Source organism: Ipomoea nil, unplaced genomic scaffold, assembly GCF_001879475.1.
Source record: "Ipomoea nil cultivar Tokyo-kokei standard unplaced genomic scaffold, Asagao_1.1 scaffold3016, whole genome shotgun sequence".
Taxonomy (NCBI): domain Eukaryota; kingdom Viridiplantae; phylum Streptophyta; class Magnoliopsida; order Solanales; family Convolvulaceae; genus Ipomoea; species Ipomoea nil.
In genome coordinates, this window is record NW_017619444.1 from 1985130 (window position 1) to 2001151 (window position 16022).

Genomic DNA, 16022 nt, shown 5'->3' on the forward strand with positions numbered 1-16022 from the left:
TTTTAAAGTTTTAATAAAATTATTAAGTATAATTTGGTATAATTGTCACAAAATACATATTTTGTTTACTCACTCAGGTGCGAATAAGTGCCCAGGAAGGAAATGCGAACGAATCAGCGCGCGACACGTGTCCAGATCTAATAACTTAAAAAAAAAAAATGCGGTGGCATTTTCGTAAATAATTGAACATCGAAGTGCAAGTAAAATCTCTTATAAGTGCACCTATTTTCACCTATTAGTGCATGTAATTTTGCCTTGTTAGCATTCACTTTCCGCAACCATTCATGCACCTGGGTGTGCTTATAACTATATTTGCAAGTATTTATAACTATAGGTGCAACTACTTATAACTATATGTGCACCTACTTTCACCTATAAGTGCATGTAATTTTGCCTTGTTAACATTCATTGATCTGAGTTCGCGGGTAGTAATACTCCTGAAAACCACTCGCAAACATTCATACACCTAGATGCAACTACTTATACCTATGTGTGCAACTACTTAGAACTATTGGTGCAACTACTTAGAACTATAAGTGCAATTAAGTATTGATGCTCAGTGTAAATTTTTACTTGCACCTATGATACATTTTACATGCACTTGTAATACATTTTACTTGCACCTCGATGTTCAATTATTTACAAAAATGCCACCGCGTTTTTTTTTAAAATCAGTGTTTCTCATCCATTAGATCTGGACACGTGGACGAACAGAATCCATTCCTATTTCGCGCCTGGGCGAGCAGTTCGCACCCGAGTGCAAGTCTATATATATATATATATATATATATATATATATATATATATATATATATATATATATATATATATATATATATATATATATAATACAAAGCTTTGAAAAACTTTTCACCAAGTTTTAAAGGCTTGGATAAAAATTGTCAAAAAGCATAAAGATTTGAAATTTTTTCACCAATAAGCTTTTATATTTATATAAATATATAATAATTTAAAATGCCATTAATTTTTATTTATATTAAATATATTACAATTAATTTAATCCATACAGTAATTACAATATAAAATATAGAACTTATTTGCTTCACATATTTGTTTTAATCACATTGTAAACACACAAGTTTTTCTTTTAGTTGTCATCAATTGGTTCCACCACAACAGCATCAATAATTTTTAAAATTAAATAATCATGAAATTTTTATATTTAAATGTAAAATACTTCAAAAATAATTAAATAAATAAAATAATATATTCATATTCTTAAAAATTATTTTATATATTACTAGCTAAAATTAAGCAGTTAATTTATAGAATATCTTTTTTATAAAAAATTAATATTATTGCCGATGGAAAGAGCTAACATAATTCACTATTGGATATCAACCAATACAATTCATTATCTACGGAGTACTATTTATCATTCGTTATCCGTTAATTCTCAAATATTCAATTGTATTTAAGGTGTGTTTGGAAAGAAGGAAAATAAATTTGGAAAATATTTTCTGAAAAATAAGACATTTTTCAGAAAATATTTTCTTTTTCGGTGTTTGGTTGTATTCTATAAAACTGTCTTGGTGGGGTGGTGATGGGTGGTGGTAGTGGTGGTGGTGGCATCGGCGGCAGATAATTGGCTACTCCACTATTGCAAACGGAAAATGACTTTCTAAAAGAAAAAAGGAAAAATCATTTTCGCGGAAATTCTCTTTATTTTCCATTGACTACACCCCTATTTTCCATTGATTTTCATTTTTCTCTATGCTCAAACACTAGAAATCCAAAAAATGATTTCCAGAAATTATTTTTCGAATTTTCAGACACAACCTTAATGGGAGGGGCTATTGTAGAAGAGTCGTTATGTTGTGCATCCGTGTGCACCATGCATGGTGCACACAGATGCAAAAACGACGTCATTTTAACGTCGACTTTAAAAAAAAAAAAAAAAAAAAAAAAAAAAAAAAAAAAAAAAAAAAAAAAAAACAGAATTGCATAACTACACATCCAGAATTTCATAACTATACATCCAGAATTGCATAACTACACATCCATAACTTCATTACTAGACATCCAGAATTGCATAACTACACATCCATAACTTCATAAATATACATTCAGAATTGCATAACTACACATCCATAATTTCATAACTATAAATCCAGAATTGCATAACTATACATCCATAATTTCATAACTATACATTCAAAAATTATGCACAACATAATGTTGTTGACGGGAATTGAAACTGGATTTTTTTTTAAAAGTTGGGCGCAAGTTTTTAGTCAAAACGACGTCGTTTTTACCACGGATGCACAACATAATTTGCCATTGTAGAAAAGGCCAAGAAATAAATTTTAAAAAATGGGAAAGTGTATTTGTCCCATTTGAATAAATAAAACAGGAATAAGGTTCAAATTGGCCACTGAACGTAACCTGAAAATGCAATTAGGCTACTAAATGAAAAAAAAAAAAAAAAAAAAAAAAAAAAAAAAAGTGCAATTAGGCCACTGAACACTCCAAATGTATGCAATTTCACCTGATAGCAGGTTACCATCAATTTTAACAGGTTACCTGCTTACGTGGCAGCTGAGTTGGCATTTTTAATAATTTTTAAATAATTTTTAATAAAGTTTAATAATAAAGTTTTTTTAAAAAAATATTTAAAACAAATTTAATTTTTTTAAAATTTATTTATTTATTTGTTTTCAATTTTTTTTTAAAAAAAAATTTATTAAAAGTTATTAAAAATTATTTAAAAATGCCAACTCAGCCGCCACGTAAGCACGGAACCTGCTAAAATTGATGGTAACCTGCTATCCGGTGAAATTGCATACATTTGGAGTGTTCAGTGGCCTAATTGCATTTTCAGGTTACGTTCAGTGGCCAATTTGAACCTTATTCCAATAAAACAAGGTATGGTGTGTGGGTCGTGGGCGGGTACAAAACAAAGTTAACAGGGTGGTGGCTTATATGGGCAAATTATGCTGTGAGCACGTGTCCATCATATACATGGTGTGCACGAATCTATATCCATAATTTTTATATTATAAATTTATAATTTTTATACTGTAGATCCATAATTTCTAGAATCTCGATGAACTAAAATTTATACTTTAGATTCTAATTGTTGAACCATGTTTTCACAAATCAGTGCACTATAGAAATTATGGATCTACTGTATAGAAATTATGGATATACTGTATTTAAATTATGGATCCTATAATTTTAGAAATTATGAATCTAAAGTATAAATTTTAGCACACCGAGAGTCTAGAAATTATGGATCTACAGTATAGAAATTATGGATATAGATTCATGCGCACCATGCAAGGTGGACATGTGCTCACAGCATAACGATTGGCCTATATGGGTTGAGGACAGTTGTTATATCATGGATTAGGGTCCATCTTGTAAGGTGGACCTTAGTCCTAAACCACATATAAATTGTGTATTTTTAGTATTAGAATTATAAACTTCTAGAATATAAATTGTGTTTCTAAGTCAAAATACATAACAGTTGTAGAAGGAAATTTGCGAATACAATATATGATCATCAAATCCTAATCCGTTAACATTGTGTAACAGCAATATTTGAAAAGAACTTGTAAATACAAAACAAGGTAATTAATTACATATATGTTAACATTGTGTGTTCGTAATATACAAATAGTGAAACTTTTAAAAGGTAAATTATGAACATTTAGCATGTAAATAGCAAGCATTTGAACCCAAGTCCACCTTAGATGGACCCGAGTCCACAGAATAATTTGCGCGTTGAGTTGCACCCAATCGTTATACTCTGCACCACGGTGCACATAGCACTGTGCGCCCCGCGCCTCCCAAAACGACGTCGTTTTGATAAGTTGTGTGGGGAGTCGACGTGACACAGTGTTTGTGTATTATGTTATATAATTATGTACATTATGTTATACACTTATGTACATTCCGGTATACAATTATGTACATTATTTTATACAATTATTTACATTTTTTATACAATTATGTACATTTTCGAACCCGGGTACCCGGGTTGGACTTCCATTTGAAAGGTTACGAGTTCGAGTCTCAGTGGAGGCGTTATTGGTTCTTTGTGTTTCAGTAGGTTGAGAAAGTATATGAACAGATACTACAATGTAATAGGGTCAGTAACATTCAAAAAAATGTACATTTTCGAACACGCGATTTTTTTAACAATTAAAAGTTTATGTACATTCTCATATACAATTATGTACATTTTCAAAACATGATTTTTTTTTTAACAAGTTAACAGCAAAACACGGAAAAGCAAAATTTGAAAAAAAAAAAGTGCAAAAACGACGTCGTTTTGCACCAGGGTGCACATTGCAATGTGCGCCCTGGTGCACGATATAAATTGTCTGTTGACACCACTAAAAATCATTCAACAATTTATTATATGGAATCTTATTTACTTAATTAAGTATTTCACATGTTATTCATATTTGGCAATTTATATCATGGTAACAGCATTTTGGACCCTGAATCAAAACGACAGAATACATACTCATAAGGTACATAATTTCATAACACAAAGATTGTTAGTATAAATAAATAAATAAATAAATATATATATATATATATATATATATATATATATATATATATATATATATATATAGATATTGAATCTGGTGAGGTTACCTTTGTCAGGCAAGGTGGTGAGGCTTGATCTGGTACGTTTATTTATTTTTTTGGATGGATGGGATTTGTCTGATTTGGAAGCCACGTGCGTTTGATGTTTGTGCATATGGGGGTGTTGTTGTCTTTTTGATGGTGTCTTTATTAGGGTGTAATAATTGATAACAGATTTTATGGGCTTGTACACCACTAATTATGGTATTTTATGTGTTGATTAAATATATATTACTTCCCGTCTCTTCAATTGCAGTGTCCGTCCGGTCCTTTCCTGCTGCTTTCGGTTGACGCACTCACTCCATCACGCCAACCCAAGCGACCGAGGCGTGGATCGTCTGCTCGCATTTCAGGTATCCCATCTGTTGTTTGTTTGTGTGTTCGGATTGGCTTGTACATTTGGGGTCGGTGGGGTTTGCATGTTGGCGGTGCCGGGAGCTATGTTGCTTGGGGTGGGTGATATGTTCCGGTTTTAGGGTTTTAGGCGCGGTTTTTTTTTTTTTTTTTTTTTTTTCGCGGGTTTATGCGGGGTAATGGGTTTGGTTGTGGTTAACTGGGGCATGGTTTTTTTGAATTGCTGTTTATTTTTTATTTTTTTATTTTACTGGAAATATTCCAGAAATTTTGTTTGTTTGTTTTGTTTTTCTTGTTTTTATTATGAATGTGATGTAAATATTTTGTTGGTCATTAATGGATGATTGTTGTGACTTTTGTGTTTCTTTTATTTTAAGTGTAAACAAAAATTCCAGTTTGTTGTGATAAAAATTCGACTCGTTCAAATTTCACAAGTGCAGATAGCGTGAGGACCTCAGACGGTAGCGGGTGCGTTATGCTGGCGAGTTTGTGCATCAGTAGATCATAGACTTTAATTTGCATAATGTTTTTTTTTTTAAATTTGTTATGTTGACGAGTTTTTTGTTTTCTTAATAAAGAATGTAACAACATTTGGCCAATGCGTTACTTTTATGCAGATTTTTTTTATTGCCTAAGAAATTACCTATGGTGTTGTGTGCATTGGTGTTTGATGGTGTGTGCAAAATACTGGGTGACGTGTGCATTGTTGTGCAATCAAAAGTAAAGTAATAATAAAAAACAGATACTGTGCACACACTGGAATATGCACACGCCATGTAACACAAACGCACACACCCACGCCAATTTACGTAAATGTAAACTCAAAATTTTTTATAGTAAATGTAATATTTGTTCCTTTTGTTTACTATTTAAAATTGACTGTACAATGTAATGCAAAAGCCCAACTTTTTCCATACATGCTTACACCATCATTTTATATTCTTGCCACCCGATATGTTACAATGTTCCATTGAGAAAAATAAAAAAACACAAGCCAATCAAAAAAATGAACAACCCACTTGAAAAAAAAAAAAAAAAACCCTGGCTTACATGTTATAAAGTACCATTATAAACAATTTACAAACGCCTTTCCCCAAAACTACACACCACCATAAAAAAAATAAAAAAAATAAAAAATAAAAAAAAAAACATGAGAAAGAGTTCCCTTGCCAGCAAATTGCACGTTCGCCACAATTGCACATACGGGAACCTACGAAATTTTTTAGAAGCAAAATAAAATTAAAAAAAAAACACACGCCAATCACTATAAATGTACACACCCTAATCACAACATAGGCATATGAGGAACATGATTAGCAAATGCCATTTCATATGTTTACCAAAGTGATTTACTGCTAAGATGGAGATTCATATGTTTACCAAAGTGATTTACTGCTAAGATGGAGATCCCAACATAAATTGTTGTATGCATAATTGCATAATTACCACATAATTGCACACACGCCTTACCATATGGAGATTCATATGTTTAGCAAATTGCACACTCCGTTGACCACAATTGCACACACAAGAACATACGAAATTTTTTAGAACTAAAGTAAAATTAAAAAAAAAAACACACGCCAATCACCATAAATGCATAGACCCTACTCTAAAAAAAACGTATCGACTGCAAATTTGCACACGCCGTTACACAACAATGCACAAACCTACGTAGTATTTACCTAAATTAAAATTAAAGACGCACTTACCCACGATTTTAGACACCATTCTCAAACTCTGTAATTTTAGATTACACCGCTGATAATATGTTTGAATCTTTCAACACAAAATATAATTAATTCTTACCATTGATATGATCCCTAATATTATGGTAAAGATTGTATTTTAATTATAACCAAAAATAAACACCATATTATATTTACTCTTTCACCCTTCTAGTTAAAATCTAGCCTTATTTAATTAGAATTTGACTTTCAATCTCATCCATCCATTGAAATTTAATTAATGGATAAGATGAGATCTCATGATCTCATCTATCTAGGGGACCTCACTGGATCCGAAGCCTATATATATATATATATATATATATATATATATATATATATATATATATATATATATATATATATATATATATATATATTTGTTGGCATATCTAAATGTCCTAATTGTGGAGATTATAGTGCATGAAATATGGAGTTGAAGGAAGAAAAAGGATTAATGCATGTGTGGGTGTGAGAAGTTTAAGGAATGTGAAATGGAAATATGACATTAAATTAAATGTGTGGAAGTGATGAAATGTATGTGTATGGTGGAGTGAAATGTGGAAAGGAAATTCCTAATTACATGGGTTCAAAATAGATATAAATAGGGAGCTATGTCATGAAGAAAAATAAAGTTTTCAAACTAGAAAAAATATCAATATTATTTTTGAAGGTGTTGAAATAGAAATATTATTTGGAAGATGCGGCAAGAAAACTTTAAAATAGGGAAAGATTGGTGTACTAATCTGGAGAAGTCAATCCAGGTTGGTTACAGTTTGTTTAATTTGTAAAATTAGTTCAAACTGTATTATATAAGTTTTCATAGAGTTAGTAATTCATTGAGTCTTGTAATTGTAAAACCGCGAGTTGATCTTAGGTGAAAAGTTTTTGGGCGTGGCCCCGCAGATTAGGAGATCATAACACAAGACACATACACATGTTATATTATATACGAATTATTTATTTTTTTTTTCAAATTTGTTATAGGTACAAAGTTTGTTTCAGGTATAGCATTCATATTCTTAGGGGTACAGAATTTCATAACACAAGACACAAAGTCACAACATAAAGTACGTACACATAGACCCGGAATAAAAATGACGAGGTATAGAATTCACACACATAAGGTGCTGAGTTTCATAACACAAGACATATATACATGTTATATATTTACTTAGCTTATTTTTCAAATATGATATAGGTACAAAATTTGTGTTCATAGGCACAAAATTTCACAACACAAGACACAAATTTATAATATAAGAAACAATTACTAATTTGTTTCAGGTACAGAATTCATACTCATACTCCTGCGGTATAAAATTTTATAATATAACACACAAAAAAAAAAAACACTAAAACACTAAAACGATTGTTCACAGTGCACTGTGAATCCAAGTCCATGGTATAACGATTGTTCATATTTATATTGTCTTTTTTTTTATGTGTGATCCACAAAAATAAATACATAATATTAATACTTGATGTTAAAATTAAAAACATAATGTGAGATATTTGTATGCAAGTAATCATACTTCCTAAATTTTATTCCTTGATGTGACAAACACTAATAGGCTACTATATAAGTGTCTACACTAAGATTTGATGTGTAATGAATAAAAAGAATAGAAAATAAAAATACATGTAGTATTTTCCTTCGTATGTTGTGTGCCTACAGAATACAGAGAACAGAACTAAACAACGGACCTCATGGCCAAGCTTTCCCTCATTCTTGATTATGGGACTAGAGTTTTTGAAAGGTAAAAGTTTAATGAGCTATTTAACATATATATATATATATATATATATATATATATATATATATATGTGTGTGTGTGTGTGTGTATGTATATGTACATATTGTTTGTGTATGTATGTATATGTACATATGTACACGTCAAAAATGATAAATACATAATTAAATAAATTTAACTCTAGATGTGATTTACTTTCCTTGATACCATAGAATGTAATTGTCATTGACCAAATTTTCTTTAATTGAAAAATTAACCTTTTAAATTTCAAACTTTCTTGACTATCAAACACGTCAACTAACATGACATTGATATGTTAAAAAGTTCTATTATATGTACTCTAAAATTCTATTCCTCACTTTTATTCACGGACAAACAAAGATAGAATATTTTTATCCATGTAAATCCTAAAAAGAGTGTCTACATCCAAAATTTATAAAAAAAAAAAATAAAAATTAGGATTAAAAGGTGAGAATTCATATAGGATTTGCCTATGTTAGAATACACGAGTATATGTCCAATTCTACGTCACATCAATATAACAACCATGTTTGGTTATATGTCCAATTCTACGTCACATCAATATAGTCCTGTTTGAGAAAATGATTGTTAGTTGTTTGTGTTAATTAAAGGGCATAAATAGTTGATAATATTAGCTGATTGTAAAAAAATATTTGGTATATTGTTAACTGGTAGCTATTTGATATAAAAAAAAAATTAAAAATTAATTGAAAAAGTTGTTTGGAATAATTTTTAAATTTTTAAATTTTGGAGTTAAAAAAATTAATTAATCAAATATTTATATTGATATTTTAATTAAATCAAACAATTAATAGTGATCAAATAAGTCAAAATTGTTCAAACCAATTTTTTACCAAACATGGCCAACGTCATAAACATCACCATCACATATAGTAGTAATTAAACTAAGCTTCAGCAATTTGCAGAATCAAGTCCAATTTGATATAAGCTGTTTGTCAACATTATAATTAACACATGATCTTGCAACAAATAATTATCCTTCACTAACCCCTATCATCACGAGTAATATAGGCGTCTAATGAATCTAATTAAATCTGTTTGGTCCAAAATAACCCTTGGTTAGTTCAACGGGAGGGGTTCAAAGATTTTTAAAGACAGGGACCAACAGTAAATCTAATTCAACCTACCTTGAGAGGTTTTTCTTTTCTAATGAATCAAGTGTAGTCTCATGATTTGGCTTTTCACCATATTCCAGGTTGATTCCCCAATATATAGGCCATTTACTCTGCCTTGTGCTTTCCAGTTTCCCTTTCTCTTCTCCGTACTCCACTTGTACACCTGCCCACAAACTTGAGGACCTCATCTATCAATATCACAGGCAACGCGACTGCCAATACCAGCAACCACTCGTTCAGGCTGAGGGGCACGATGCCAAATACTCGAGCCAGGAATGGCACGTAAAGTATCAAGAAGTGCAAGCCGAAGGAGACAGACATTGCTATAAGTAGCCATGGATTGACCCAAGGAGGCATTGTCACGAGGCTTCCGTCTTCGGAAAGGGCATTGAGGGAATTAAACATCTCAATAGCGACCAAGACAGACAAGGATAGTGTCGTGGCTTTGATTTTGCCAGCCTGGAAGTAGTCGCATGGGTTATCATCAAAACTGATCACTTGAGATCCTGCTGTAAAGGGTGATGCTGTGAAATTCTTCCACGAACTGCAGTGACCCCAGTTAGAAAGCTGGGAATAAGTGACCAGGCTGTGGCCATCTCCGCTTAGGTCGATGCCAAGGAATGAGTTATGGGTGTACCAGATGACAAAAACCCCAACAGTTGCTACACCAACATACATTCCAATCACCTGCATCCATCATTTACATAATGAACGGTAAGAACCAGCTTGGGAAAAAAGAGAAAAGTGAAACAGATGAACATTGTATACCAGATAGCGGAACAAGATCCAAGCATTGATAAGTGAGTCATCACTTCTCCTCGGTGGTTTTTTCATTATATCTTGGTCTGGTGGATTGAAACCCAATGCTGTTGCCGGGGGTCCGTCAGTGACCAGGTTGACCCACAGAAGTTGAACTGGGATCAGACCCTCGGGAATTCCTAAAGCAGCCGTAAGAAATATAGAAGCAACCTCCCCAATGTTTGAGGAAATCATATACCTGCATTATTGAAGAAAAAAGCTTTGAATAGAAAGTTGTTTACAACAATAAGGGAATGACTGCTGTTGTGCCAATAATCATAAAGGAAGGAAAAACTATGCAGTGCTACAAATCATCTACTAGATAAAATACTGCCACCAAATACAGGAGGCATTCAACTCCAATTTTGAAATATGCCTCCATTAAATTGGCAAATAACAAAGCCCTTTTCCAAAGCATAATTATATATCTCACACATACAAAGGACATTTGGAGCACAAAAGAATTTTCCTTTAGTTATATGTTGCAGGATTCATTTGCACGTCACAAGGGTATATTCACATGCATGTAAATACATTCTAAAAAGCTGCTAAGGCCATCCTGAATAGTGAGGATCTTGGTGTAGTTTTTGGGGAGTTATTGGAGGTGTGATTAGGAAAGAGAAATGAGTGAAAAAGGAAAAAAGAAAAGAAAAAATAAAAAACAAAATAAAAAAACTGACAAAACCCCCCAAAACCCACAAATTAGCAGGACCAACCCAACCCTCTCTCTCCTCTCTCCTCCACATACCCATTTTTTTCTTAATTCTTGCCCTTGTTGGGGATGCTCTAAGACCTCGTCAAAATCACCTTCATTAGAGCTTACTACCCACCAGTGTTGCAAAAATCCCGCCTAGACACCGATTAATCGATGCCCCTAGTGTATCACCATAATCGGTGGTCTAGGTGGCTGACCAGCTAGGAAGCCGACTAGGCCGCCAAAACACCGCCTAGGCTTCCTAAGCACTGACTAGGTCGCCTAGTCAGCCAATTAGCTATTGTTCCCTTCTTTTTTAAATTGGTTATTTCACTCAAGCGACATCATTTTGAGCAAAATAACCCTAAATTGTTTAAACTATAGATATTTTTTAGGTTAGTATTTAATATTTTAGTATTAACTATTAAAGAATTAAATAGTTTATAATTATCAAGTCTCAAAAAAAATTTTAAAAAAAATAAATAAACAAATTTTTAAAAAGTAAAAAATAAAATAAAATATACACGGGTGCCTAGGCGCCGATTATCGCCGCTTAGGTGCCCTAGGCGCTAGGCGTCCCCCAAGCACCCAAGGAGCGCCTAGCGATTTTTTCAACCATGCTATTCACAGAAGATGAGAAGGAAAAGAGAAAGTAACAAAAATATGAACCTATACAATTAGAAGAAGACCTTCCTAAGTCAAACTTTGAAGATCCCAACAAAGAGAAACAAAAAACATGACAGACTTAACCAAAAGTGACAGAAGTAAACCTGATGAATGCCTTCATGTTGTTGTATATTGACCTGCCTTCCCCAACAGCAGCAACAATTGTGCTAAAATTATCATCTGCTAGAACCATGTCCGAAGCTTCCTTTGCTACCTGGAAAAGTGACCCACAGAAAGTTTTTTAAAAAATGGAATGGAATGATTAATTTGATAGGCCTTGGATAAATTACTGCAACAAATCCATGCATTAGAAAAACAAGAATTATGAGGATCTTAGAGGGGCATTTGAGAGATCCAGAATCACAATTCACTTCAAAAGTTAATCAAGAAGCATGTTTGTTACCCCAAATACCATTCAACATTTTAGGAGGTTGAATGCAACTTTCAGTCCTCGGATTGCCTTTGCCAAAGAATGCACTTTTTAGGGGGGAAATGATACAGAAAATTATCCCAGAGTAGTTTTTTTTTAATATAAATTTTTGCACTGAGGCAGTAAGGGTAAATAAAGAAAAGATGTTTGAATCATCATGGGTCGGTAAATAATGCAGTTATCTTTTACCTCAGTTCCTGTAATTCCCATTGCAATTCCAATATCAGCCAATTTGAGGGCAGGTGCATCATTCACCCCATCCCCAGTCATAGCAACCACCTCACCATCTTCTTTGAGAATCCTCACTATCTCTTGTTTATGCCTTGGCTCTGCCCTAGAGAATAGAAGCCCTCCACTTTGTCTTAAATGTGATTTCGGGTCAGCAAGTCCCATAAATTGTGTTCCGGTTAAGCTTCTTGAAGTAATGTTCTCATGGGATCCAAAGACACCAATTTCACGGCAAATAGTTTCAGCTGTATTCTTGTTATCTCCTGTTATAACTATAACACGAATTCCAGCATCTCTGCAATCCTGTATAGCTTGACGCACCTCTTTCCGAGGAGGATCCTATAAGTATTTTAAAGAAGTAGAAATTGCAAATTAGACCCAGAATCTCTTGAACAAAAATTGCAAATATGAGAAACAAAGTTTGCTAACTCACCCTTATACCAGTCAAGCCAACAAATATGAGTTTATTCTCAATTGAAGGGTAATTGGCAGGATTAAGCAATAGCTCATGTGCTGGGTGGTCGTCATCACCATTATATGTTGCAAACTCAGGTAAGTCCACCTTATATGCAAAACCTAAAACACGCAATGCTTTGGAGGACATTTCGCTAAGGCTTTGCAATATCGCATGTCTTGAATTGCCATCTAGTTCTACAACTGAACCATCCAACAATTGCACATAGGAACTCCTTTCTAACAAACTTTCAACTGCACCCTGCAAAGGTGAGGCACAAATAGATTAGTCAAGAAAAAAAACATGGAAATGAAAATAAGAAATTAGAATCACAGAGTGCACTAAGGCTACAAATCAAATTAGTCTTTTTTCATGTAAGGTAGCAAGCTGCAATAAGGGAATTAAGGAAACAGAGCATACCTTCACTAACAATGACTTTTGTCCGGAGCTGGAGCTTACAATCACACCCATGGACTTCCTATCATGATCAAACTCAAGAGTAGCAATTCGTCGTTCAATTTTGTTCCATGTGGAAGAGCAACCTTTGATTTAGCAAGTTGGTGTTAGTGTGTGAACATCAATGACATATTAAGTAAATGTTTGGATATCATATAACAACTTACATGGTGCATCACTGTAAGTTTTGGAAGAACCAGTATCTAGGCCATCAGGAAGTCCCATTTTCTCAACAAGAACCTATATCACAGAAATAAACTTTCAATGAGAGGGTTGATAAAAAAAATTTAAAAAAAACCTATATTCACGCACAGACAATTAGAAGCACTTCAACTTGTAGCAGTATTTTCCCATTTTATTTCATTTTTGTATGCGTGTTTATTTATTTGTTTGTTCATAAATATTCAAAAAAAAAACACCTGAATTGGGTTTGCAACATGTTGAACAGGTATAAAATCTGACCTAATCTTTCAATTAAATAATGAAAAGAGATCATCTGAGCAACATGCATACAAGTGGTAAATAAATACCAGTTCCATAATAGACAAAACAATGCAACTCAATTTAAATAACCCAGAACATAAATGAAAGCATCAACAATATGAAGATTCTAATCATTACTCGATAGAGCATAGGAACCTAATATACTTTCAGATGCAAAAGAAAGATGGCCAGTTAATTTTACCTTTAATGCTGCCTCAGTAGGCATTCCAGTGGTCACATAATGATCCCCTGATTTTTCAATGTTAGCATCATTGCAGATAGCTGCAATCTTTGCAATCATTTGAAGATTAGAATCCATCCGCCCCAATGGCCAATCATGTATTTTTCCATCAAAAGGATCATATGTTGTCCCTTCAACATCGAATGACCGCGTAATGTTTGACTTGGAACCCATGGCAACCAGCTTAGCCACTGACATCTTATTGGTAGTCAATGTACCTGTTTTATCTGAGCAAATAACTGTTGTACAACCAAGAGTTTCAACACTGGGCAGCTTGCGAACAAGAGCATTCTTAGCAGCCATCTTACGTGTGCCAAGTGCCAAGCATGTTGTAATAACTGCAGGCAAACCTTCTGGAATGGCAGCAACAGCCAAAGCAACTGCAATTTCAAAGTAATAAGTGCACTTCTCAAATGAAAACTTAAAATTCCTAGGCCATCCATCAACAAACTCCCAAGAAAGGAAGTACTTCACATTAATCAGCCAAACTAGAGCACAAATTACACCAATAATAGCAGTCAAAGCCTCTCCAAACTCATTAAGCTTTTTCTTTAATGGTGTATCTTCCTCACTCTGTGATGCCTCATGAATCTGAGAATGCACCTTTCCTATCTCCGTGTTCATCCCAGTTTGAGTAACCAAGCAGAAGCAGTGTCCATTGACTACAGTCGTACCTGCAAAGACCATGCATTTTTTCCCCTGGATTTCAACCTCTTCTGGTACAACCTTAGTATTCTTACTCACAGCTACACTCTCTCCAGTCAAGGACCCCTGCTCAAGACGGAGAGTTGAGCTAATTAAATTCAATACTCTCATGTCAGCCGGCACTTTATCCCCTACTTTCAACTCAACAATGTCCCCTGGAACAAGATCCTTAGCAGGCAAGCTGGAAACTTTAGTTCCCTCACGAATCACAGTTGCATGCTCGGACTGAATCTCCTTCAAAGCTTCCAAAGCTTTCTCTGCATTGTTCTCCTGCCAAACACCTACTGCGGCATTAACAATCAGAATCAAGAATATCACCAGAGGCTCCACAAAAGCAGTGATCCCCATCTCACCACCCTCATCTCCATCATACCAAGCCAAAACAAACGATATCACAGCAGCAGCAAGCAAAATCCTCACTAGTGTATCATTAAACTGATCCAAAATCAATTTAAAAATCGACGGTCCCTCATGCTTCTCAAACTCATTCGAGCCATAAATTTCTCTCCTCCTAATAGCTTCCTCCTCAGATAACCCCTTCTCCAAGCTCACTTGGAACTTGTCCAGACACTCCTTCACATCCTTCGACCATGCCGGAAACACATCCTGGTCGGCCGCCGTTCTGCCGCCAGCATCCGTAGTGCTCCCATAATTCTGCCCTCCTTTTCCCATCAATCACTCTACTCCCCCAAAAAATCCCCTGCAATCTCCCCAATATCACCTGAAAATTCAAAATTTCAGCATATAATATCAAGATCTAATCACTACGATTCTAGAAGCACATAAACTGTCGCCCAATTGAAGATCTATAATTATCAATAAAGTGTCCAGAAACTTCCGCAACCACGATCCCACATACAAAAAATCCATAATCAAACAGTTAATAATAAATTCACAAGGCCAATATCTTACCAGAATACTGAAGAGTCGATTGCAGAGATGTAGCAGTGAACTGTTATCGATTTTCGCCTCGACACAACACTCAAAACGGATGAGATCTCTGGTCTTATAAGAAAGCGAACCCTGCGCTTCCGCGATTGCTTCCTAAGCGGCTTCGTACTTTTCCTTTTACGGCATTTAATTATTTAATTATTAATTTACCCTAATAAATTAAAATTGAAATTATTCTTTTTTGTTCATTATTGTTACGCAAATTATTAAATTATTATTAAATATTAATTAATTATAATAATACCTAATAAATTAGAACTTCCTCTAAATCTATATGACTATACCAATCACCTCCAAAAAC

At 33.8% G+C, this 16022-nt stretch overlaps 1 protein-coding gene across 1 annotated transcript; it reads right to left on the reverse strand.

The window, feature by feature from the left end:
* Nucleotides 1–9376: 9376 nt before the first annotated feature.
* On the reverse strand, nucleotides 9377–15833 carry LOC109163290 (calcium-transporting ATPase 4, endoplasmic reticulum-type-like). Its single transcript, XM_019312038.1, has 9 exons — nucleotides 15683–15833; nucleotides 14027–15491; nucleotides 13509–13581; nucleotides 13306–13427; nucleotides 12865–13146; nucleotides 12393–12770; nucleotides 11878–11987; nucleotides 10384–10612; nucleotides 9377–10302 (listed from the first exon to the last, which is right to left on the reverse strand). The coding sequence occupies exons 2-9, from the start codon at nucleotides 15440–15442 to the stop codon at nucleotides 9721–9723; spliced, it is 3192 nt and encodes a 1063-aa protein (XP_019167583.1). The 5' UTR covers nucleotides 15443–15491; nucleotides 15683–15833; the 3' UTR covers nucleotides 9377–9720.
* Nucleotides 15834–16022: the final 189 nt, after the last annotated feature.